Source organism: Zea mays, chromosome 7 (assembly GCF_902167145.1).
Source record: "Zea mays cultivar B73 chromosome 7, Zm-B73-REFERENCE-NAM-5.0, whole genome shotgun sequence".
Classification (NCBI taxonomy): Eukaryota; Viridiplantae; Streptophyta; class Magnoliopsida; order Poales; family Poaceae; genus Zea; species Zea mays.
This window is the reverse complement of record NC_050102.1, coordinates 184,370,254-184,395,789: the sequence shown is the minus strand read 5'-3', so window position 1 is coordinate 184,395,789 and position 25,536 is coordinate 184,370,254. Positions and strand designations below refer to the sequence as shown.

The 25,536-nt window shown below is 43.3% G+C and overlaps 2 protein-coding genes and 1 long non-coding RNA gene across 3 annotated transcripts; all 3 read right to left on the bottom strand.

Annotated features, from left to right (window-relative positions):
• Positions 1–12,733: 12,733 nt before the first annotated feature.
• Positions 12,734–13,718, bottom strand: LOC103633617 (mavicyanin). Its single transcript, XM_008655338.3, has 2 exons — positions 13,508–13,718; positions 12,734–13,412 (listed from the first exon to the last, which is right to left on the bottom strand). Exons 1-2 carry the CDS (start codon positions 13,689–13,691, stop codon positions 13,039–13,041), a joined length of 558 nt encoding a protein of 185 aa, XP_008653560.1. The 5' UTR covers positions 13,692–13,718; the 3' UTR covers positions 12,734–13,038.
• Positions 13,719–15,372: 1,654 nt separating this feature from the next.
• Positions 15,373–16,678, bottom strand: LOC103633618 (endoplasmin homolog). Its single transcript, XM_035961256.1, has 6 exons — positions 16,656–16,678; positions 16,486–16,552; positions 16,399–16,446; positions 16,238–16,318; positions 15,937–16,148; positions 15,373–15,736 (listed from the first exon to the last, which is right to left on the bottom strand). The coding sequence occupies exons 1-6, from the start codon at positions 16,676–16,678 to the stop codon at positions 15,589–15,591; spliced, it is 579 nt and encodes a 192-aa protein (XP_035817149.1). The 3' UTR covers positions 15,373–15,588.
• A 40-nt stretch (positions 16,679–16,718) lies between these two features.
• LOC109939409 (uncharacterized) lies at positions 16,719–17,981 on the bottom strand. The gene is made up of 3 exons (XR_002263727.2): positions 17,296–17,981; positions 17,170–17,203; positions 16,719–16,765 (listed from the first exon to the last, which is right to left on the bottom strand). It is a non-coding gene; the product is annotated as an uncharacterized lncRNA (long non-coding RNA).
• Between the last annotated feature and the right edge of the window lie 7,555 nt (positions 17,982–25,536).

Here is a 25,536-nt window from a genome sequence, read left to right as displayed (position 1 = left end):
ATGTCTCAGACATCTTGATGTAACTAAGTACCTTTCTGCTGTTTAATTCAAGCATTGTGCGATGATGTCTGTTGGGGACTTGTTCTCAAACGCTTCAAGTTAAGAACAAGGCAACATAGAAAAATGTTAATCGTTAAAGTCCTTCGTCCTTCGAAGCATTATTCCCCTTAGGATATAATGACTTTCGGACGAAGGTTATGAAGGGCGTACCTTCATAAATACAATGACGGAGGATGGATTATAAAGAATAACATAGACAATTGCATATTATTATTATTAATTTATTTTTGCATTATTGTTATGTAGAAACAGAAATAACATCGAATTACAAATGTACCTTCAGCTTGAAGGAAATGAAAGTACAAGCGTGACGCAAAAGCGATTGACCGATCAGCGTGAACAGTACGGAGATACTGTTCACCTATTTATAGGCACGGGACACAGCTCATACAGAATTACATTCATGCCCTTTACATTTGGTAATAATTCTATAGTAATCCACCGAGGTCTGAATGGCCTTTTCATCTTTAAGTCGGATTCAATTTCTGCCACCACACCGAAGCTTTCCCGCTCACATCTTCGGCGCTGTATCAACCTTCGTATTATTTTGGGCTTCTCCTACTGTGATACCGACTCGAGTCCGAAGATACCTGTTCACACACATTATACTCCAGAAATACTGTTAAATCCTGTTTTTGAGGACCTTCGTAAGCCGAAGGCCCCCAACAGTAGCCCCTCGCAATATTAATTTGTTTGAAATAATAAATTTAGATTGCGACATGGACGAAGGCTTTACGCCGAAGGTCCAAAAAAACACCTTCCCTTTGCTAGAATAGCAACATTCACTGACAAGCGGGGTCTTTCAATTTTCAACGCACTGGGCGTATAAATACGGTCATACCGCAAACTCATTTGGCACGCTCTCTTGCCATCTGCTCCCGCTCACTCAATTTTTAGCTCTTGTTCACTAAGATTTGCTGAGCTTTTAGTTTTGAAGCTTCGGCTTTGAAAACAGTTTTTTAGTGTTTCCGAAGATGTCTGAAGATAAGAAGGCTGCTGCTGAGATGAAGCTGAGTCTCGACGAAGAGAAGAACTTGGGGTTTCTTATAGCGATGTCGAAGACCAATACAGAAAAAATCACCAAGGAGATTCTGGAAGGTTTGTCTGAAGATACTGGTGACAGCGACAGTTATGATGTGGACAGTGGTGGTGAAGACTCCAAAGATCGCCCTTGGCGACCAAGCCATGCGGTTTTCGGCAAATCAACTATCAAAGAAAATCATCTTGTCAACATGAGAGGAAGGTATTTCCGGGATCTGTCCATTGTGAGGGCCGACGAAGGGGAAAAACTTGTCCACACCCTGAAGAGAATGAAGTCGTAGTGTACCGAAGCTTTTTAAAAGCTGGACTACGATTTCCCTTGAGCGAGTTTGTCATAGAGGTGCTGAAAATATTCGAAGTTTATCTTCACCAACTTACCCCCGAGGCAATCATAAGGCTGAATATCTTCGTGTGGGCCGTGAGAAGCCAAGGTCTGAAGCCTGATGCAAAAAGTTTCTGCAATATACACGAGTTATTATGCGAAACAAAACCTTGGGGTAAAGAACAGTATCACAACAATTTTGGCTGCTACAGTTTCGTTTCTCGGTCCGGGTCAAGCTGTCCCGTGCCAACCTTTCGGAAGAGATGGCCCGGCGACTGGATGACAGAATGGTTTTATGTGAAGAATGACCTGACAGTACGAGAAGATATCAAAGGTATAATTATGCGCCCTATTTGGCAAAGCTTCGGCCTTCGGAGGCCGAAGGTTGAAATGAATGAAGCTGCCGAAGAATGCCAGAGAGCCTTCGGCGTTATTTGTTCTTTTATTGGAACGAGAGATTTGGTACAAGAGCATATTGCCTTCAGGGTATGGCCGCTCGCGGAGAAATGGGAAATGCCGCAAGAAAACATAAAAGAAGCCGACGAAGGTGGACTTATCAGGCTGAAGTATACTTTTAAGTTCGGAGATAAATACGTTGAGCCAGATGATGACTGGTTAAAAAGCATTGAAAATTTAAGTGATGAACTGCTCGGGGCTTATTCGAAGGCCGAAGATACTGCACTGTCAGCAGCCTTCGGAGGCCGAAAAAAGAAGAGGCTGAATCGGGTGTTTGATGCAATCGGGTTCGTCTACCCTGACTATCGTTATCCCATTCGAGGGCAGAAAAGAAAAAACACAATCTCTGTGAAAGAAGAAGCTGCAACTGCTCCTAGCGAGCCAGAACCGAAAAGAAAGAGGATAAAAGTCCTCACACATCGGCCGCGCTATATTGAACTAGCTTCGGTGCTTGAGTTCACCGGAGAAACCTCTTCGGCCACCGAAGCAGAAAAGCCAACCAAACCAACCTTGTTGCCAGAAGTCGCAGAAATGGCCGAAGCGCCAACAAGGATAGAATTGGAAGAACCGAAGATTTTGTTACCAGAAACAAAAGAGGTGGCCGAAGCGCCATCCACAGAAAAAATGGAAGAAGTGAAAAAACCAACTGAGGAAAAAACATCAGAAGTTTTTAGTCCTGCAGCAAATGTTGAGATAGTAAAAAATCGAAAGGTGCTAGCAGTGACTCCGAAAAGAAAGAGAATGGCTAATGTGCTAGATGTTCTGGAAACAATTAAATCATCAAGCACACCTCCGAAGAAAACTGTTGCCATTCCCGAAGCAAAAACTGAAATTTCTGATATTAAAGTTCCAGAGCAAGAAACTGAAGCCGAAGTTGGGTCCTCAGAGCCCACGAAGATAAAATCCTTGGAAACCGAAGAAGAAAAAATAACAGGGCCAACTTTTGAAGAAATCAGTGTCATTGCCCCCGAAGCATCCCCCAAAGTCCTTGATTATATTGTTCGTCATGCTTCGGGGAAAAAATTATCAGAAAAAGAAAAGCAAGAGGCCCAGCGCTATGCCCAAAAACTGAAGTATCCAAAGGGGGCGTTAATATTCAATGGTAGTGGAGAAGAAGACTTTTTGTATTGTCTCCCTGACAGTAAGGAGATTTCTGTCTGTCGGGAGATGAGCAAGAGCTTCGGATTCCCAACACTAGAAGACGGGCTCTCGGTGCTGTCGAAGAACGATCTGGCCGACAGCCTGGCATATAATAGTTTAAAGGTGCAACAAATGGGAACTTTGTATTTTTTGTTGAAACCAAAAATTTTCGTTTGCTTAAATCTAATGACATACACATATTCTTCTTTGCAGGGCCTGATACTTAGCAATGCCCTTAGGGCCCAAAAAGATGCTGAAGACGAAGGGTGTGCTATAGCCCTAAGCAACCTTCGTTCCGAAGTAATTGAACTGAGGAACGAAGGTCTCGAAAAAGATAAAATATTACATTCATTAATAAATAAAATAAAGGAAGACGAAGCTACTTTTAAAGGTCAAGCTGAAGCTCAGAAACGCGAAATTGAAGATCTTCGAAAACAACTGGCCAGAGCCAAAGAGGAACGCATGCTTGAAGAAACGAAACGAGAACTCAGTGACCAATGGGCAAATCATTTAGAGGGAACTGTTGAAGAGCTTCGTTCATCCAAGAAAAGATGTTATAACAAATCTATAGAGTGTGTGAAGAAGTTGAAAGCTAGCTTCGCCAGTGTCGGCGCTTTTTCGAGCGAAGAAAACTTTACAAGAGGCGACCCCAAAGGCCCTATCGAATGGATCGATCACGAAGCTGAGGCTTTCGAGGAAATTTTAAACAGCCGCGGAGACATATGCGCTTTCTCAGGTGCCAGGGGAATTGCCACCATCTTAGAGAAAAAGGGCTGCGAGCATGTAAAAATTTTAGCACAATCCGAAGCTGGCTTGTCCTTTGAAGATGCAAGAGATCCTTCGGCCGAAGCTAGCATGGTAGGTGGAAAATTTTTCACCGACGTCTGGGATAATGGTGGCCGAGAAATGGCCCGAGAAATTATTCGAAAAAGCGAAAAGGGCATTCACGATGCTAGAGAAGTGGCTGAAGCTGCTGAAAAAAGCGCAGAGCCCGAAGGACAAATAGGTATCAACTAGTGGTTTTTATTGTGTTGTAATTTTCGATTTTAAACTTCGTTCGCAATTTGTGATAGCAGTGTAGCCGCATCCTGTCCTCCTTCAGATCCTACTAAAGCGTCTTCGGGACCTCCCCCGAAAGGAGACGACGAAATTAAAGAGATGGCTGAAGCTATCATGGATGAAGTTGTTAATCGGCTCCTGAACGAAGCTGCAGAAGTCGTTTTGAGAGAAGATTAAGTATTATTATAAAAACTTCTGAAATGTAATATATTGTAACATTTTATAACCCTGAATGTAATATACCTGTTTTTATTGTTCAATTCTTTACGATGCATGAAATTTTACACATACCATTTTTGAGTTTTTGACGAAAAAACACCTTCCCTTCTTTTCATGCTTCGTGAAGAAGAATTTTTCTTTGTCACAACAATCTCCATAGTGTTCTGATGAATAATATCCAGGCTTCGTGAAGATATTTTCCGAAGCTACACTTCTGAAGATCAATAATGTATCTCCTTGTGACATCATGATTTTTCCCTTTTTTCGAAACGTTCTTCTACAGATTGATATTGCGTCCGCCTCTTGTGCCATATGCAACATGATGTATGATGCTTATGCTATGCGAAATGATGCGATGATGTTATGTTATGCGAGGTGGTGTTTATTCCGAAGATACACACACATCCCTGCAATAAAACACACAATCTTTTATAAGCCTCCCTTAGGAGCTTCTTCGCCTTTTACTTCAGCGGAATCAGCGTTTATTTTTCGCTGTAAGCTCTGCATTCCCTTAGGAACGACTTTGGAGCTTCTTCGCCTTTTACTTTCGGCGGAATCAGCGTTGACTTTTCGCTGTAAGCTCTGCATTCCCTTAGGAACGACTTTGGAGCAGAAAACTTACACTGCGCTCCCCTTGGAACGGCTTTTTATGACTTCAGCAAACTTACTCTGCGTTCCTTAGAACGACTTTTTTGTTGCTTCGAAGAATTTTTTGATAATTCGAAGGTCCTCCTTGTTATTACAAATCTTTATACTTTGCCAACTTAAACCTGTGGAGAAAATATATTTTCCTTGTGGCAAAGAACGAAACTATTACATGAAATTTAAAAGATGTCCTTTGTTACACGGAAAATAGAACTGAATAAAAAAGACTGCTATCTATGTAGGATATTTGTCAATAGATGTGCTTTGACTCTGGCACAGTGCTGTTGACTGTGCGAGCTTCGGACTGTTCTCTGAAGTCCCTTTGGTGTGGAGCATATTGGCTCCCTTCTGGCTGCTGGCCTTGTTGCAGCGGTGGTGGAGGCGGAGGCTGTTGCCAGGAAGCTTGAGGTTGACTCGCCGAAGCAACAGAAACTGCAGGGTGATTGCCTACATACTCTGGGATGTAAGGCGAATGATACGAAGCAGTGTGCATGACCTGCTTCGACTGAGCTTGTTGTGCTGCCGCTTCGGCTATTTCCTTTTGCTTCTGGATGGTAACATGGCACATCCTGGTGGTATGACCTTTGTTCTCACCACAGAATAGGCAAAAGATTCTTCTCGGTTGATCGCCAAATCTTCCGCCGAAGCCCCTGGCGCCTCTGCCTCTCGGAGCTGGTGGTCGGAAAGAGCCTTGCTGTTGCCCCGAAGCTTGTGAGGAACACTGTGGCCTTTGCTGTTGGCTCCCTCTATCGTCATTTTGGGTAGAGTTATGAATTGATCTAACGTGCCTCGGATAGAACCTCCCTCCGAAGCCCCTGGTCATTTCAGAAAACCTGAAAGCCTCCTCCCTTCTTTGGCGAAAATCATTATCGGCCCGAATGTACTCGTCCATCTTCTGGAGCAGCTTCTCCAAAGTTTGAGGAGGCTTCCTAGCGAAGTACTGAGCTGACGGTCCTGGCCGAAGCCCCTTGATCATGGCCTCAATGACAATTTCGTTGGGCACTGTTGGTGCCTGTGCCCTCAAACGCAAGAACCTCCGGACGTACGCCTGAAGGTACTCTTCGTGATCCTGGGTGCACTGGAATAGAGCTTGAGCCGTGACCGGCTTCGTCTGGAACCCTTGGAAGCTGGTTAACAACAAGTCCTTCAGCTTTTGCCATGAAGTGATGGTTCCTGGTCGAAGGGAGGAGTACCAGGTTTGAGCAACACTCCTGACAGCCATAACAAAAGATTTGGCCATGACCGCAGCATTGCCACCATACGAAGATACTGTTGCTTCGTAGCTCATCAAAAACTGCTTCGGGTCTGAGTGACCATCAAATATGGGAAGCTGAGGCGGCTTGTAGGACGAAGGCCAAGGTGTAGCCTACAGCTCAGCGGACAGAGGAGAAGCATCATCAAAAACAAAATTCCCATGATGGAAATTGTCATACCAGTCATCTTCATTGAGGAAACCCTCCTGATGAAGGTCTTGGTGCTGAGGCCTTCGGTGTTGCTCATCCTGAGTAAGATGACGAACTTCCTCAGAGGCTTCGTCTATCTGCCTTTGTAGTTCAGCTAGCCTGGCCATCTTTTCCTTCTTCTTCTGCACCTGTTGGTGAAGCATCTCCATGTCTCTGATTTCTTGGTCTATCTCATCCTCTAGTGGTGTCGGGCTAACAGCCTTCCTTTTCTGGCTTCGGGCCTCCTGAAGAGAGACAGTTTCCTGATTGTGGTCCAGCGGTTGAAGAGCTGCAGTGCCAGTTGCTGAAGCTTTCTTCGGCGCCATAGCGAAGGTTTATGATCGCCGAAGGTGTTCAGAAAACTCAGAGTGGAAGTGAGTTCACCGGAGGTGGGCGCCAATGTTGGGGACTTGTTCTCAAACGCTTCAAGTTAAGAACAAGGCAACATAGAAAAATGTTAATCGTTAAAGTCCTTCGTCCTTCGAAGCATTATTCCCCTTAGGATATAATGACTTTCGGACGAAGGTTATGAAGGGCGTACCTTCATAAATACAATGACGGAGGATGGATTATAAAGAATAACATAGACAATTGCATATTATTATTATTAATTTATTTTTGCATTATTGTTATGTAGAAACAGAAATAACATCGAATTACAAATGTACCTTCAGCTTGAAGGAAATGAAAGTACAAGCGTGACGCAAAAGTGATTGACCGATCAGCGTGAACAGTACGGAGATACTGTTCACCTATTTATAGGCATGTGACACAGCTCATACAGAATTACATTCATGCCATTTACATTTGGTAATAATTCTATAGTAATCCACCGAGGTCTGAATGGCCTTTTCATCTTTAAGTCGGTTTCACTTTCTGCCACCACACCGAAGCTTTCCCGCTCACATCTTCGGCGTTGTATCAACCTTCGTATTATTTTGGGCTTCTCCTACTGTGATACCGACTCGAGTCCGAAGATACCTGTTCACACACATTATACTCCAGAAATACTGTTAAATCCTGTTTTTGAGGACCTTCGTAAGCCGAAGGCCCCCAACAATGTCCAATTATGTAATCGTTGTGTACGTGAGTTCTGATCCTGGCACGTACATGGTTCGCATTCGATTTACCTTCCAAAACTGGGTGTGACACTGACCAAGTGGCAAAATAAGCGCACCTATATAACACAACCACACCATGGTTACAACCATGACATGCCCTGAGCTCAAAGGTTCCGACGACCCTAAGGTCCTAGATCGCCCCTTTCCTTGATGTATTTTCTCTCACCCTTTCCTCAATATCAAGAAACCTAATAAGCTCTGCTAAGCTAAACACTTCTCTCTTGTGTTTTAGAGAAATAACAAAATCCCTCTAAAAAGGTGGCGGCTTAGCGATAACACCGCCGGCCACAAACTTGTAACATACATGAAAAATACTAGACGTCCTTAGCTAGTCCTTGTATCTCATGAGCTTATTCCACTACTTGTCGGTTATCACCATTCTGAAGTCATACAACTGCTCTATGATGTACATCTTGCTACCAGTTTTAGAAACACCAAATTTTCATCAAACACATCTTTATCTACAACTTTAAATTGTAAGTTTTCTTTATATTTGGAGTTTTCTTCCTCTCTAGGTGTTGAACTATTCATGTAAACAACTTAAATTCTTTATGTACAACATCCTAAACATTTTTGTTCATTGATCTTAAGTGTGTGCATATTTTCTTTTTTCAATATTCATAGTTTGTTATGTCAAATTGAGGTGGACTTTCCATGTTGTCATATGAGCCATCTTTATAACTAAGCTTGGTAGTCTTTAAAACTAGAGGTGATCAAGGCTTTGATAACACTTTATAGGATCTTACAAGACGTTTGTTGCAGCTGAAAGTTTCTATGGCTGCGACATTTCCAAAGGAAACTACGATACTTGGAAGTAGCTAAAGCTTGCAATAGCTACAGTCGAGCTACGGTACTTGGAGCAGTCGAACAACTTCTTAGATAGCTATATGGAGGTGAATAGCCTATAAAAAATTATGTAACAAAATCTTATTAATTCTTAGATAGTACTTTGTGTAATATGTAAATATATAGTAAGTGTAACTTAGAATTTAAACCACATGAGGCAAGAGGTAGACACAATATGAGGTTCAATTGCTTGCTGACAACGTACATGATCATTACGGTGAGTCTAAGCCTAGATGATTTATGTTCTTATTGGTGTAATACGGCAATCCCACATAGGGCACCATAAGAATCATTGTAAGGGAAAACTCCAACAAGCAACTATTCTACTAGAGTTGGTATTTGCGACTCTCCTATAGGAATGACCACAAAAGCCCCATACAATATGATGATGGGAGCTAGCAATAGTCACCAAAGCACCTCAACGACCTTTGTCTGCCTCTAAAGCATCTAGGTGGAGACAACCACCAAGAGTAACAAGAATCAGGTAGCTCAATAAGAACACTAGTGCCACTAGATGCAAGCTCTCAACACAATTCACTAGGCATCACTCCCCCAAACTTAATTTGGATGAGTCACTAACATTAGATGTGAGTGGAAGATGTTTTCTTTAGCTTATTAAGATGTGTATTCAGTTGGGAAGCTAGGATGTCCTCCCTAGGCCCACACAACCTCAATTTATAAGGTTCTAAGGGCCAAGTAGTTAATGGAACCAAGTCATTGCAGATTGTGAGTCATTGGAATGTCAGACGCCCTACCATTAGACCATAACGCATGGGTTTGATGCGTGTAGATGTTTTGTGTACTAGCCGTTTAAACATTACCATTGTCACCTAATGACTACCTGACTGTATAATCTAACGCCTTAGAGTCTCACGACTGTTAAACCAAAATTTTAGGGTCCAATGACCTTTAGAAATAAACATGAGAGCAGTCAATCCATGTCAAACTGGTTTGACGATCACTGTTGCACCAAAGTTCATGAACTGAGACATGTGCCACCAGTCATATAGGTTGTCTAAAAGTGGGACCCCTTGGTGAATAGTATGCTCGTCCCATCTGACGCCACGATTTTCTCAATCGTCATGTCGGGTATCGTAATTAGGGGTACCAGGGTTACGTCCCTAAACACGCTTAACACCTTGAGAGCACCTAGAGGGGGGGTGAATAGGTGATCCTGTAAAATTCAACACTTAATAGCACAACTTGATTATGAAATGTTAGTAAGATTAAAGCCAGGTTGCTATAGCGAGAACTCTTGAGAAGAAACCAATCATAAAGAAAAGCGACACAAGAGACACGATGATTTTATCCCGTGGTTCGGCCAAGTAAAACACTTGCCTACTTCCACGTTGTGGCGTCCCAATGAACGAGGGTTGCACTCAACCCCTTTCAAGTGATCCAATGATTCACTTGAATACCACGGTTTTCTTCCTTATACTTGTTTTCCCGTTTGTGAGGAATATCCACAAGTTGGAGCCTCTCACCCTTACAAAGTTGATCACAATAAGAGCACACGAATAAGGGAGGGAAAGAAACACACGCAAGAATCACAGTGAACACACGCAAGAATCACAGTGAACACACGCACACAAGTCAAGACGTGAGCACAAAACACGACGCAGGGAGTTTACAACTCAAACGGTGCTCAAATTTCAAACACGATGATCTGATTGTGTGGTTGCGGAGTCTAGGCATCTTAGAATGTTCAATGGATGCTTGGTGTAGTGCTCCATGTGCCTAGGGGTCCCTTTTATAGCCCCAAGGCAGCTAGAGCCGTTGGAAATCCATTTGGAAGGCAATTCTTGCCTTCTGTCTGGTGGCACACCGGACTGTCCGGTGGCGCACCTGATAGTGAACAGTATGCGCACAGTACGCAGTAGAGAATCCCCTGATTGACTGATTTTCTTTTCTGTGGGGCACCGGACCGTCCAGTGCACCATTTGACCGTTGGCGCTCGTCGACGTGGCACATAGCCATTGCGCGTCCAGAGCACCGGACTGTCAGGCGCCTCGCGTGGACTGTCCGGTGCCTCACACGTATTGTCCAGTGATTTATAGCCGACGTAGCCAGGAAAAACCCGAGAGCGACGAGTTGCGCAGATCTTGCACCGGACTGTCCGATGCACACACCGGAATGTCCGGTGAGTAGCTCCGGACCGTCCGGTGCTGCGCAGTCCAGCACCTTTTCTTCATTTCTTTCTTTGTCTTCTTTTGATTCTTTTGGACTTGACTTAGCTGAATCCCTGGCACTTAGACAATAGTGTTTAGCATATAAAATAATTGACCAAGCGTCTAGAGCTTACCTTTATTCTTTATTTGCATTTCTCTAACACTTGGCACACATCACCTTAATACAATATGTGTTGGGCATCTAATCACCAAAATACTTATAGAAATGGCCCAAGGGCACATTTCCCTTTCACACCTAACTACCCAAAAAGGATCATAAGACACATTCCATGAGGTTAAGAAAGGATGAGCCACGATTCGTCCGAGACCTCGCTCGACGGTCGCTCAGAATTCTGTCTCGCTTGAGCCTGCCCACGGAGGCGACCAAAAAACAAAAAGCTCATGGCGAGACAGCCATGAATTCTAGAGTTCGAAGGTCGATCCACGAAGGGCTTGTGGTTGCTCCAGCAAAAATAGAGCGAGAGGCAGCTGGAGACAGGCACACTAGCGGCCAGGACCCACGTATGAAACATTAAGGGTGTCACCAACTCGTGTTCGAGTCCTCAGAAAGTATGACTCATGGTTTATCATGGAGAGAGGCTGCGAGCCATCGGTTCCAATCGAACGGAACCGACAACTATATGAGTCGGTGCCCGAGAGTATGAGGACGGTCCCAAAGAGACCTCGCTCTTGGGTCCTGCAGAAGGAACCAAAGCCTCACTCGAATTACCCATTTGAAACTCACCGAGCGCTAGTGCTAGCCCATCGAGGAAAATGTGGTATAGCACACCTCCCCATTCCCGCAAAGGGGATGCACAGGGGAGAGTAAAACTAAAAAGATGGCATAGGCCTCCCAGACAGACCCCTCACCGAGCAGGGGCTCGCCCTGCACGAGTATGGCGGATGGGTAAAAGTTGCACGAAAAGCACCCCCTAGACCCAAAGGACTCGAGACAAAGCAGGGTCAGGGGGCCAAAAACCATACGCGTCATTGGAGCAGCTGAGTCGTAAGCAGAGCCATGGAAGATTACGAATCACGAAACTACGATCGATTGTGTACTATTTCTTTCACAACACCACCCCGAGCACGACGTTCGCAGCGGCATCGAAATCTCCTAACAATAGGTCCAGATCTGCCATTGACGAACCCTCAAGCGGATTGATGGCATCATGGAAATTACCACCGAAGTGTAGCAGCACAATAGCAAGAGTCATTGCCATGCCCCGGTGAGTTCCGAGTTCCACGGTCTCGCACACACGGGCTAGGATATCAAGGAGACGCAAATCGTAGCCCCCACCATGAACCCGAACAAGCCTCCTAATTCGCGCATAGGTAAAGACTCAAAAGCTCAAGCTCCAGCGAGCGCTACGAACAATGTCACCCACAGAGCGAAAAGCGACAGATTGTCTTCTTCATTATTCCGGAAAGTCACAACAGGGCATGTTACAACGCGGGTGAGCTAGCGCTACAAACAATATTGTCCATAGACAATATCATCCCTATTGAAGGGAGCGGGGGCCACCCTGCATCAGAGAGGCATCAGAATCGATAGAAGAGAGGAGGAGTCATACGGGAAAGGCGAGGCCTTACCCTAGAGCTAGATAGACGGAACGTGGCTTCCTCGCGACCCTAGAACCATCAGCTGACCCTCCAGCGGACCCCATACAGAGCGAGGGCCCAAGGACGAAAAACTCTAGGGAGATGATAGACAGACGACTGCCCAGAGCTTATAAAGGGGGGCAAAAGCACACAACTCCGCCCCAAGGAGACAGCATGCTACGTCGGAGGCGGTCCGAGTCCCGAGGGCATAAATATCATAGTCACTCAAAAGACGAAAGGACAAACGTCACCTTACCCTTCATCAGCTCCCGATGGGAGATACTCTCCCCAAAGAGGCTTGGGGGCTATTGTCGGGGATAAGTTCCCCGGTCTCTGGAGCCCATCGGTCAGCAAGCGCGCATAGGAAAAAGCCTCCGGTGACTGAGGCCCGTCGGTCAGCTGGAGGAGAAAGGAAATGTCTATCGTAGAAGCACACCCTGGACGAAAATGCTATATTTGATTATATAGTTGATGTTTATGAGTTTTTTTTTCTTTCTCTTCTCTCCACTTACACTTCACACTAGTATAAAAAGTTTTGCAATCTATTTTTACTAGCGTTTTTCAGAACAACCAAAACTTGAAGCTAGCAAGTAAAAATAAATCTTTTCACCGTCGTTTTTTTAGAACCGTCAGTAAAAAATCAACCAATAAACATTTTGTACTAGTGGTATGAGCCCCTTTTATCTCTTCTTGCTTGAGCACTTGAGATCCCTACCAAAAGGACCCAAACACACGTACCGATAATAACATTTTGAGTACAAAGTCAACACTATCAATCAAACGTAGACATGCATGCGCACGCCATTACTTGCATAGCAATAGTTCATCCCAACCATCAATTCCAAGAAAACGTCCAGGTCAACCATCACAAAAAAAAAAGTAGTATTGGTAACCACCGTACCTACCAACGACGACGACAATCAAGTGAGAACGAGCAGGCCGATCGCCGCGAGGAATGGAATCCGCCCCACCTCCGCCCACGCGCGCCGCCGTGAAATCAACGGCACGCAGCCCGAGCTCGGCGGCGGCGGTGGCGGTGGCGTCAGGGCCGGCGGGGGCGGCGGCGGCGGGGGCGGAGGGGGTGGCGCGGCCACGGCGATAGAGAACTTCATGCCCCCGAGGCAGTGGCCGGCGACGTTGCAGAGGAAGTAGTAGTCCCCCGGCACGGTGAGGTTGACGAGGTCGTGGCCCGTCGCCCACACGCGCGTCGACTGGTTCGCCGGCGGCTCGCACGTCCGGAACTCGTCCTGCGTCACCTGGTACACGTTGTGCTGCTCCTTCACGTAGTTGAACACTGCGGGGCGCGTCGGCAGATTGTTTGTGAATCGGATCAAACAGCAGGAGAGAGGAGGCCAGCAGCAGCTAATAATATATACAGGGCGTACGTACCGAGGGTGTCGCCGGCGGTGAAGTTGTACTTCTGCGACCAGATGAGGTAGTTGGGGCCGATGGCCCACCCGGCGGAGTCGCCGACGGTGTAGTCCGTCGCGCCGTGCCGTCGAGCTGCTGCAAGGAGGAGGGCGAGGTGGAGAATGGCTGCTGCCGTTGTGAATGAAAACGAGGTGGCTCCCATGATTGCTTGAGTTGTTGGCTTCCATGATCGCGTCTATTGGCATATATATACCCGGCCGTGACTTTGACTGTGTACTCAGTCAAAGTCACTGCTTGCTGCCGCTTTCTCAGCTGAAGTGGCCAGGCTCGCAGAAGCCCACTCAAGTTTGCATACGGGCCCGTGAAAAGCCGTGAGAAATTTTGCATCCCGGCTGAAGCTAACTGAGCCATAACTTATCTAAGATTAGTCGGTAAAAAAATTAAAAAACTAACTTTAAACAGAAAAGATTAAACAAACTATGATAAGTTAGACAGCGAACCAAACAGACCTAAGTCTCCTATAACCACTATATTAGATTGCAAGTCCTTTAACGTAAACAAAGCTTTGGACAACTTATTTACTCAGGGATTATCTACCCTAAAACCTGCAAATCTCTCAAGTGCCTCATACCTATACCTCGATCACATTTTCTGAATGAGACTACATGTAAGGATTTTGTAAATAAATCAGTCATACTACCACAAGACTTGAATTGTATGATCTCCACCTCACCGCTTATTTTGGAGTTCGTGAGTTTAGAAGAACTTAGGAGAAATATGCCTAGTCATATTACTCTTAACTAGCTAGTCGGTTCTATGTACACTGTTATGGCTGTTGTACATCACATAGATAGATCTTCTTTATTTATAATATCTTTCGTTTTTACATCACAAGCAAACACTAGCTCAGATGGTTGAAGGTGCTACTTCCACCAAATGTTGCTAGGTTCAAATCTCCTCACCAACAACCTTTTTGTATTGTAGATTGTATATATATATATATATATATATTATCTATTAGGAGCCTTGCGCTTTCAAAGAGTGATCGGAAGCCCGGACCTAACGCAACCTTTCGATTCGGCCGCACCACCTTAAATAGACCAGACCGAGCGCGCGACGGCGGCCTTGCGGGCTAGAGGATCCTGCGCGGACCACGACAGCGATGGCTGACATGCGCGCGGACGGGGCACGGATCTGGCCAATGCGCAGCCAGCCAGGCGAGCCGGCGAGGATGGGGGCACGACTCTGGCTGACGCACGGCCGGGCGGTTCCGGCGTGGACATACACTACTACAGATTAAGCTATATGAGACGGTTAATTTTCAGTTATTAAGACGCTTATGAAGTGTCCAATTTTGATGGAGTCGCAAAAGATGTCCCACATTTAAGATGGTTATAAACCGTCTTAAAAGATATTATATAAGACAGTTTTTTATTTATAACCGTCTGAAAAAGGTATTTGTTTAAGTCATTTTGTCCGATAAACCGTCTGAAAAAGATATTTGTTTAAGTCATTTCGTCCGATAAACCATCTTGAATTAGGTTTTTTTAAGACACTGCTTCTAAAGAATCGTAGAGAATACAAACATTAAAAGTCATAAATTATTTATCAAACCGTCTCGAATATCCTACAATAATAGACGATTACAATATGAAAACCATCTTATTTAGGTGACTAATAATGGACGTTTTAGAAACCGTCTTATTTAGGAGACTGATATTAGACATTTTGGTAACCGTCTTATTAAGATTTAAACGAAATGACTTACACGACGGTACATTCTTCAATTTATAATCATTTTTTCAGACATCATGTTATAATGATTTGAAAGAGAAATATACATACATAAGTGTGTACTCTAAATCTAAACTAAAATACAATTGTTTGCACTAATGTTAAGCCTAACTTTATATGAATTAAAGTCTCCACACTTTTGCGACCACCAAATTTGAATTCTATTCTATGTTTTCCTGTACAACAAATACGAGAAAACTAGACATAGCAAAAAGCTCCAAGCAGCACGTGGATGGTCTCAAAGCTGCCCTTGTGCTTCTCCCTGTTCTTGATGACTCCTACACGCCCGGTGTTCCTCCTGCCAGTCACCATGACCACGTTGCCGACGTCAAACTTGATGAAGTCCATGATCTTGTTGGTCTCCAGATCGATCTTGACCAGCGCCTCCATTGCTTCGTACAGTTGCAGATACACTTTCTTTTCTTCCATCTTTTTAGCTCTTTCCTGCCTTCTCTGCATCAATTCAGAGTTCAGACTATATATCGAACGAAGGTTTCAAACCACAACGAGCATTGGCCTGGCCATTGGTTAGAGAACATCCTATACAGTCCCTGGTGGAAAACAGACAAACTATGGATTCAACGGGCTAAGACTCTGAGCAGACACACTGAAACCCAGTACAATACTGAGACCAATCATCACAGAGAACTCACTGTATCAGCTTTGACAAGAGACTCGAGCAGCTCCTGTTCCTGCACTCATAAACAAATATTATGAGTGCAGTAATCAGCTGGAAAGATGAAAAGGCAGTACCTGAAGTGCCAGATTTAGCAATCGTTCCAAGGTTCTTAATAAGATCTTCCTTGGTCATACCAATACCCCTATCCGGAATGGAGAGGATTTTCTTCTCTTTGTCCAACTTAATCTGCATAAGCATAGACCAGATGCCTTGAGGTCTGATTCTAAAGCGTTGCCCAACAGAAGAAAAAAACAGCTCTCAGCATTGAAATCTACCTGAATCTCAAGCTTTGCAGTGTCCCCTTCACCCAGAACTTCCTTATCAGTAAGGGAAAGGAACCTAATCTTATCCAACGCCTACAGACATGCAGAACACCCAGTTAATTTCGAGCATCCACAATGCAGAACAAACACAGGGGTCAGTATGTAATACATACATCAGAGGCATTAGATATGAGCTCCCTCAGGAAGATATCCTTGTTGCTCTAGAGTGAGTTGATGATGATGTCCATGAGTCTGGAAACCTCAGCTTGGAACTCAAACTTCTCGGCTGAGCTCCTGAGAGTCTTCCTAGAGATAGACTCGGCTTCCCTGCACGCAACAAAATCATATTATTCATAAAAGTATTGATAATATGACAAGACAGTAACAACCAGCACTGATTGGCAGAAGGCTATGCGCACCTCTGGGCAACCTCAGAGTCGGTGGACAGGCCATGAGGGACAACACCAAGCTTCTCCTCTACCTTCGGTGGGTTAGCCAAGTCATGGCTGCTCTCCTCGGCATTCACTTGTAGCTTCTTAGCTGCAGTATAGGCAGGGTCAGAACAAGATTGAAATTCCATAAGGATTAGAAGATTGAACTTGCAGTAATATGTAGAGTTTTGGTGTGCAGGTACAGCACAGTAAATGGAAATGAAATCAGAGCTGCCACTAGACTACAAGGTCCTTTTAATTCAACAAGAGTAGTATGATAGGGACATGTGCAGTGAGTCCTCGAATTTACTAAGATCCAGGTAGGTGGAAGCTAAAAATGGATGAAGTTACAGGTCTAAACCCCATTAAACCCAAACGGAACAAACCACATGCTCATCACCAGAAATGGAAAACATAGAGGGCCCCATGACGGATCTGAGAACTAGCTAACAATCTCGAACTCGGAACAAACCCGGCCATTACATTGGATTGAAGAGACTAGGAGCCGCTCACCTCCCCCATCTAGCGGCAATTCTAGACGCGAGATCTACCAACAAAATGGAATGAAATTTTCTAGCAGAATGTTAAATCAATCGAGTAGCTTGCAAACATAGTGTAGGGGAAGGTGGAAGAAAGTACTTGGCTGCAGAACCGCTGAGCTTAGCAACATCCTCTTCTATTTTAGAGAGGACTTCCTTCCGCTTGTCATCAGCAGCATTGAGAAACTCCTTCACAAGAGGATTCAAGCTTGGCACAAGCCCATCCTACACAGCAACAAATGAACAGAATCAGACAGACAGTTCAGGAGCAGCGGTTCCTTGATGATGGCTTCTGGAGCTTTGAACAGGTCCCCTTCTCCTCCCAGGTCATATTCTGATACCATGGATGGCTGTACCAAGTTCCCCTGTGCAGTAACGAAACAGAGATGAGAAGAAAACTTCCAATGGGCTAGACAGACACCACTACCAATTTCAGTGCAGCACAAAGTAAGCAGCAACCAATCAGACAGACAGTTCAGGTTCCAGAGCTCTGCTTCAGACAGACAGTTCAGGTTCTAGAACTCTGCTTCTAAACAGGCAAATTAATTGCCAAAACTCAGTGTGTGGACATCAGATAAACTCAGAGTGTGGACATCAGATAAACTCAGTGTGGACATCAGATGATCCAGAAAGAACTCAAATGTAAGGCTTCTGAGCAAAATGACACAACTTATGTTACTAGACTCACGCCAATTTCAAGTGTGCCCACACAAATCAAACAAAACAAACTACACTAGCAGTACAATTTGCTCAGCCTACTTATCACAATTCACAATTGCACTCCACTATCAGCAGGACAAACTGAAACGGAATAGACTGAAGACTCCTGTGTCACCAATTTCAAAACAAGATGAACAACATTCGAGACAACTAAAACGATCGCCTCCACAGGCAACTTGATTAGCTCAACGATGCATACCATATTTCATAGTGTTGCAGTAACACATCGATACAGATAATAATAGCATAAGACTTCAGCAACTTGCCATCAGTAAAAGGAAACTAGTAGTAATTACAAGCGTAGCGGTATATGTCTAAATAAATTGTTAGTAGGATGAACAAAGCCTGAAATAATCTTATTGTCTGTTAAGAATATATTTTTGTGGTAGGTCACCATTGCCAATGCTTTGTTTAGTTTTTTTTGTCTTGTTTGTATTGACCTGCTATGTGAAGTTGCAGATAATAGACACTCCTTTCAACAGATATAGTAATTAACAAGTTGCAGGGTACTGTGAACTGACAAAACTACCTTTTAAACGAAAGCACCGGATGTATGACAAAAAAGAAAGGGGCACAGCCATACAAAGCTATGGCAACAACTACATGTTTTAAGAAAGGTTGGCTATTCACAATTAATTTGTATTTTACAAAAACAACAGTATAACTAACTACATCAACAAACACTATCTTAGTAGCCATAGAAGTGTGCCAAACTTAAATATGTGCATTGCAAAATGTTTGTGTTTTGCATCTCCAACGACGACAAAGGCCTTCTGTCCCAAACTCCCAATCCAAGGTAGGGTCAGCCACGTCACTCTACCTCGCGACTTCAAAGTCGAGCTATATCACCCTAATGGTTTCACCATCCAATCCTGAACATATAACCTACAAGTTCTAACACATCTGCTGCTCATTCTGTCAAGTTCAGCAGGCCACACAATCATGTCTGGAAATAAATAAAATAGCAAAATACTATGTGCATTTATTTGAGCCCAAAAATAAAATGGAGCAAGCAAAATATAGGTACCTTCGCTGCTCATTCCATCATTCGTCTAGAAGCGACATGAAGCTTTCTCCGGTCTCTCTGAAATCCGCCAGCATGCTGCAGATCTCTCACTGTGCAAGAAATCTATCTGATGAAGGACTGCAACTTCAACTCCTGCAGCACCATGCATTCGCTCGCCTGCGCGCCCACGCACTGCCGCACACTGAATTTGCAGGTCCATCACATGATATGAGAAACAATTCTGTATTGTGCGCCTGAAGTAATTGTCTTCTCCATGCTCAAGTATGAATATACCAACTCTACTTTTAAAAGAAAAACTATTACTCATAGAAAAAAGGAGCATACCTCTTCCCTGTTTCCCCAGCCATCATAGGCTACATAGTATCCATTTTGTGCTATAGCTCCAACTGTTGCTTTATACCTAGCATTTTAGCCAATCAAACATGTTGTAATGAAATGAAGTGAAAAATATTAAAGATAAGATTATCTATACACAAACAATGATAGGTATATCAAAGAGAAGCTCACACATTCTCCATCTTCACTCCACCCAGCTTGAACTCTAGTACCAACGACAAACCTATGGGAATGTGAAAGATCATCCACTCCCTGCCACAAGACTGTCAGAGTAGAGTAGGAAAGCAAGCCATTATGTCTTAATATAAGCAATATAAATTGTAATTAGTCAGGACGATCCCTTTTATCAATGGAACAATTGCCATGTATTTATCACTTATTCAGTATTCCAGCTAAGAAAAGAACCCATCTAACGAGTACCGAAGAATAAAGCTACCTCAGACTGGACTCTAGCTGAATAACCTAGTGGTGATAGACCTACAACATTCTGGGCACTCTCGGTTTGCTTTGCAATTGTCAAAATATCTTCGGCTAACGCTATGACTTGCAATAATCACAAAAAATGATGATAAGCATTATAAACACGAGTAACCTCCTAGTAGTATTAAATATGCGCCAGTATTTCAAGATCCAACTTAGATCAGCAGCACCAACAATGAAATCGGTAGGGAATATAATCTCGCTGAATTTAACCACATACTGAAGGAAGCAGTAAAAATAGAATGATGCTCAACTACTGTGTTTTGTAGAGGAAACTTAGGTTGGATGAAACCAATACACAATTTTGTTGATCTCAAGTCAGACTAAGACTAACCTTACCTACTTTCTATTGCTGATTAAAACATTAAACACCATAAGTCCCTAACTGACAGCAGCTTTATGCAATTCTCCATGTCAATATAAAAAATAGAGCAAATCTAATTTATGGACATTGATGGAAGCCGAGCCAAATTTTGTATATGGACAAATTGAGGCATTTGTTTGGACTCCAAACTCTAACACGACCTAATTCAAATTGTTCTATATATAGTATGTGTTAGAAAAGCTCAAATTACTTTTGATTTGGAGAAAGATGAGTGGATGGCCATATTTGTATTTTATAACATGTGAGAATGACTAGACAAACTGGATTGACTATTGACAGTTCGATGTTTGCCCAGCTTCAAGGATAGTCTCAATAGAGGTTTTATAGAGTACTATAGGCATTAAATACGATGATATAAAACTGTATGGATGAAGAGATAGAACCTAGCGCGAGCCGTCAAAGGTTTGCTATCAACAATAAGGGTTGTCGTAGATAGAGCATCAGATGTGTTATCACACTTACTGAAAGCCTTCAGCTCAACTGCCTACAAGAAAGTTCACTGTTATTAGTCAACAGAAAACTAAAGGTGTGGAAGCAAACGATATAGCTAGGAAGACTCGTCAAGTTATATTTTCTTTCTTTCCTTTTTTATTTTGCATTTGAATGAAAACAGTAAGACTGTTAAGGACACAATATGCATGATTTCGAAATGAATTAATCCATTATGAAACCATAATACCGGTCTAAAATAAGAGTTCATACTTAGGTTATATAAGAGTAAGAAGAACAAGTTCTAAACATAAGCACATATATCTTTGGGTTATCACCTTTCTAGCTTCAGATGACACCTTTTGAGCGAATGCTTTACTTAGAGGAACTGAAACACTAAAGACAGCACAACTACCTAAAGTTTTTGGGTAGAGTAGAACACTCGCTTTCGCCAGAGCACCTGTAAAAATGGGGACACAAGTTGTATTGTTATCATCTTATGACCTTGAATACTAAACGCAAATTAAGCTCAGTGATTTACCTCCTTGGCTCATCCCAGAAACCAATATGTCTGTCGGACTCATTTCTGCGGCTACTTCTTTGTCTAGCAATTCATGCACATACTCAATAGCTTTAAGGACTTCTTTCTCATCTCTACCAGTTTTCTACAAAAAAAAGAGACCATAATAGTGGAATAAATAATTCAAACTATATGCGTTAGTAGTATCTAAAGAAAGTAGTTAGTTGTACATAATGTAGAAGAAAATTGTTCTTTGTATTCTATATAACAATAGTTTAACGGTGATAAGACATTGGTACTATCAAGCTACCCTCTCTGATCAACAATTCAAGGACATGATAGTTCTCATAAAGCCATAGGACTGAGTTTGGAAAAGCATGGTTTATAACGCACGACAATGATACAAAACTTACACATGAAAATAAGAACTTCTATGAAAGAGGAATGCCAGGTTGTGCTTATATTACTATATTGTTTTTGCTGTTTAATCACTTGTTTTTTGATACTCCTTTGAGATTAGCTTCCAAATAGCACTATCCTTTTATGCCAAGTACCAGCACAATCAAATACATGAAGCACTGATCGATTTTCTAAAGCATAAGCAAATGTGTACTTCTAGGATATGGTCTTGAGCAAAGCAAACACCATATTTTAAAGAAGAGTAATACAATTTTCATCAGAGTGGAGCAGGGTACTGTGAACTGACAAAACTACCTGTAAACAGAAGCACAATCAAAGACAGTACATACCTGTTGTATGTCGTACCGTCAGTACAACGATGAGGATTCCCTGCCGCCCTCCATGCCGCCAGCGATAGGTGAGGGCTCCTCAGGGCACGTTGTTTGTCCATCATCTTCCTCCTCCTCGAAGATCACCTCATCGGCCCTCTCAGACGACATCGCCACATCATTGAGCGCCACAATCTGGATCGACACCTAGCTTAGCCCATCGCCGGTCACTGGCTGTTGGGCTCCTCCACCTAGAATGAGGTAGAGGATGTCAGAGTAGTCGAGCAGGGTGGTGAGCGGCGCCTAGATGAAGCTCAACACAGATGCATGCCATACCTGCCTCCTGGACAATGAGGGTGGGGCGATTGTGATGGGGCACGAGAGAGATGGGGCTCCAGAGGCGGGGCCGTGTTGTGATGACCCGTGGCCGAGGGTAGCAGATCTACTCCGACGTGAGCTCTCCTTGCTACGGACGAGGCCACCACGGTGACAACCGAGGAAGAACTCTCCAGGTAAGCAAGACACAGGAATGATTCCAATATCTGGATTTCTGTTATTCAGTTCGTAACTGCCTTCTCAACCACCAGATCTAGTATTTATAGAAGTCTATCTTCCTATTACAAGCCTATTAACAGGCCATTAAGCAGACTAACAGGCCGCACACAGGCCCATCTCACAGATCTAAGAATACCAATACTACTACTAGGCGATAATGCAACTTCACATACCTAGGCATCTGACATCTTCCCCTCGCCTAGAGTTTGATTGTCCCAATCAAAATCAGCAAAAAATCTGGTCTTGAGCACATCATAATCCTCCCAAGTAGTCACTTCATCAGTAAAATGTGACCACAACACCTTCACCTGAACCACTGGATGATTTCCTCTACGCACCAATCGTCGTTCCAAAATCTTCAATGGTTTCACATCAGCACCAGATAGATCCACCATCTGAGATAAATCTGAATACACAGGAGTAGTGGAAGGAGTAAAAGCCTTCAGTTGTGAAACATGGAATACTGGATGAATCTGAGAAGAAGATGGAAGCTCCAACTTATATGCCACCAAGCCAATCTTTTGAAGAATTTTGAATGGACCGAAGTATTTGAGAGCCAATTTAGGACAGGGTCTACTAACCACTGTAGACTGCACATATGGCTGTAATTTCACCAAAACGAACTCACCCACCATAAACTCCCTGTCAGTCCTGTTTTTATCAGCTTGCATCTTCATCCGATTCTGGGCAGAAGCCAACTTCTGCTTAAGTATTTCAGAATGAGCCTTCCTCTCAGCCAACAGTCCCTCCACCAATTGATCCCCAGTTTTGGCCATCACAGGAGCAGCAGCAAACACAGGTTCATAACCATATAAAGCCTTGAAAGGGGAACATTTCAGAGCTGTGTGATAAGAGGAATTGTACCAAAATTCTGCCAAAGGAAGCCACTTTTTCCACTGAGTTGGGGAATCAGAAATTGCACACCTCAAATACATTTCCAAACATTGATTGACTCTCTCGCTCTGACCATCAGACTGAGGATGATAAGCTGTAGTAAGTGCCAACTTAGTATTGAGTGCAGAAAAGAAAGCCTTCCAAAAATTGCTAGTAAACACCTTATCTCTGTCAGAAACAATAGATCGAGGTGTACCATGCAATTTAACCACATTATCCAAAAATACTTGAGCCACCTTGGCTGCAGTAAAAGGATGTTTGAGGGGAAAGAAATGTGCAAATTTAGAAAACCGATCCACCACAACCATAATAGAATCATACCCTTCTGATTTGGGCAACCCTTCAATGAAATCCATAGTGAGATCCTGCCAGACACCTTGAGGAATTGGCAAAGGTTGAAGAAAACCTGGTGGATGAATTCTCTCTGCCTTGGCCTGCTGACATATTGAACACTGCTTAATAAAACACTCCACATCAGCCTTCAAACCCTTCCACCAAAACAGCCTTTTTACTCTGTGATAAGTAGCTTGACCACCAGAGTGACCTCCCACAATACTATTGTGCAGGGCATCAATAATTTTTGTCCTTAGGGCAGAATTGTTAGCCACCCAAACCTGATCTTTCCTCCTGATAATCCCTTGTTGCAAGGAAAACCCCTCTTCATTAGGACTATGTACTGCTAACTGAGCCAGTAATGTTTGAGCCTCAGCATCTGTGGTATAAGAATTCATCACCTCCTGAAGCCATACAGGTTTTACTTCCACCACAGATTGTAAAACCATGAAATGTCCCACCCTAGACAAGGCATCAGCAGCCTGATTCTCTCTACCCTTCTTGTACTCAATTTTGAACTGCAGACCCATCATCTTTGCCATAGCCTTCCGCTGCAGGTCAGAATGTAATACTTGGTTCTCTAGAAAACTCAAAGCTTTGTGGTCAGTTCTAATAATGAACTCAGCCCGCTGAAGATAAGTTCTCCATTTCTCAACTGCCATCAGCAATGCCAGAAACTCCTTATCATAAATGGATAACCCTCTGTTCTTCATACTCAATGCCTTGCTTAAATAAGCAATGGGCCTCTGTTTTTGCATCAACACTGCTCCTATGCCATCATCACAAGCATCTGTTTCAACCACAAAACTCTCTTCAAAATTAGGCAAAGCCAGTACTGGAGTGGACATCATCGCTCGTTTTAACTCCTGAAAAGCCTTCTCAGCTTGATCTGTCCACTGAAATCCTTTGTGTTGTAATAAATTGGTGAGAGGTTTTGCAATCACACCATAACCTTTCACAAATCTTCTATAATAACCAGTCAAGCCAAGGAACCCTCTTAACTCAGAAATTGATGTAGGAATGGGCCATCTCTCCATAGCAAGAGTTTTAGCTGGATCAGTAGAGACTCCTCTTTGAGAGATTACATGTCCCAAGTAAGTCAATTGGGTTCTACCAAAAACACACTTGGATTTCTTCAAATAGAATTGATGCTCCTTCAACTTCTCAAACACCATCCTTACATGTTTCATATGCTCTATCCAAGAAGCACTATAGATCAAAATATCATCGATGAAAACCATTGCAAATTTCCTCAAGAAAGGATCTAAAACAGAATTCATGGCACATTGGAAAGTGGCTGGAGCGTTGGTCAATCCAAAAGGCATAACTCGAAACTGATACAGCCCATGATGTGTTTTGAAGGCAGTCTTATACTCATCTGCCTCACTCATTCTAATTTGATGATAACCAGCTGTAAGATCCAAGCTAGAAAAATATTGAGTACCAGCTAATTCCTCCAAAATTTCTTCCACTAAAGGCATGGGAAACCTATTCTTGATAGTCAAGTCATTTAACTTCCTGTAGTCCACACAGAATCTCCATGACCCATCTTTCTTCTTGACCAGCAATACAGGAGAAGCAAAAGGGCTGACACTGGGAACAATAAGACCTGATTCCAGCAGTGCCTTCACCTGCTTTTCTATCTCATTTTTGTGAAAAGGTGAATATCTGTATGGTCTGGAATTCACTGGTACTGCACCAGGTAACAAAGGAATGCAGTGATCATACTGCCTGGAAGGTGGTAACTGCTGTGGTACTGTAAATAAGTCATCAAACTCTACCAATAAATTCTGAAGTTCTTCCTTCAGTTCACAATTATTTGTGTCTTCCACAGTTTCCAGCAAAACAAAGGCCCAAACCTCATTTCCTTTCAGCCATTTATGCACTTGCAAAACTGAGACATCTTGTATACAATTCTGATGTTGTGAGGCATC

Excerpts from the sequence above, each read along its gene's own strand:
- LOC103633617 (XM_008655338.3), bottom strand. The coding sequence starts at position 13,691 with ATGGGAGCCACCTCGTTTTCATTCACAACGGCAGCAGCCATTCTCCAC. Across the intron at positions 13,413-13,507 it reads CACCGCCGGCGACACCCTCG|TGTTCAACTACGTGAAGGAG; the intron begins GTACGTACGCCC and ends CGCGCCCCGCAG.
- LOC103633618 (XM_035961256.1), bottom strand. The coding sequence starts at position 16,678 with ATGGCCTGTCCACCGACTCTGAG. Across the intron at positions 16,447-16,485 it reads AGTTTGAGTTCCAAGCTGAG|AGCAACAAGGATATCTTCCT; the intron begins GTTTCCAGACTC and ends AACTCACTCTAG. Across the intron at positions 16,319-16,398 it reads TCATATCTAATGCCTCTGAT|GCGTTGGATAAGATTAGGTT; the intron begins GTATGTATTACA and ends GCATGTCTGTAG.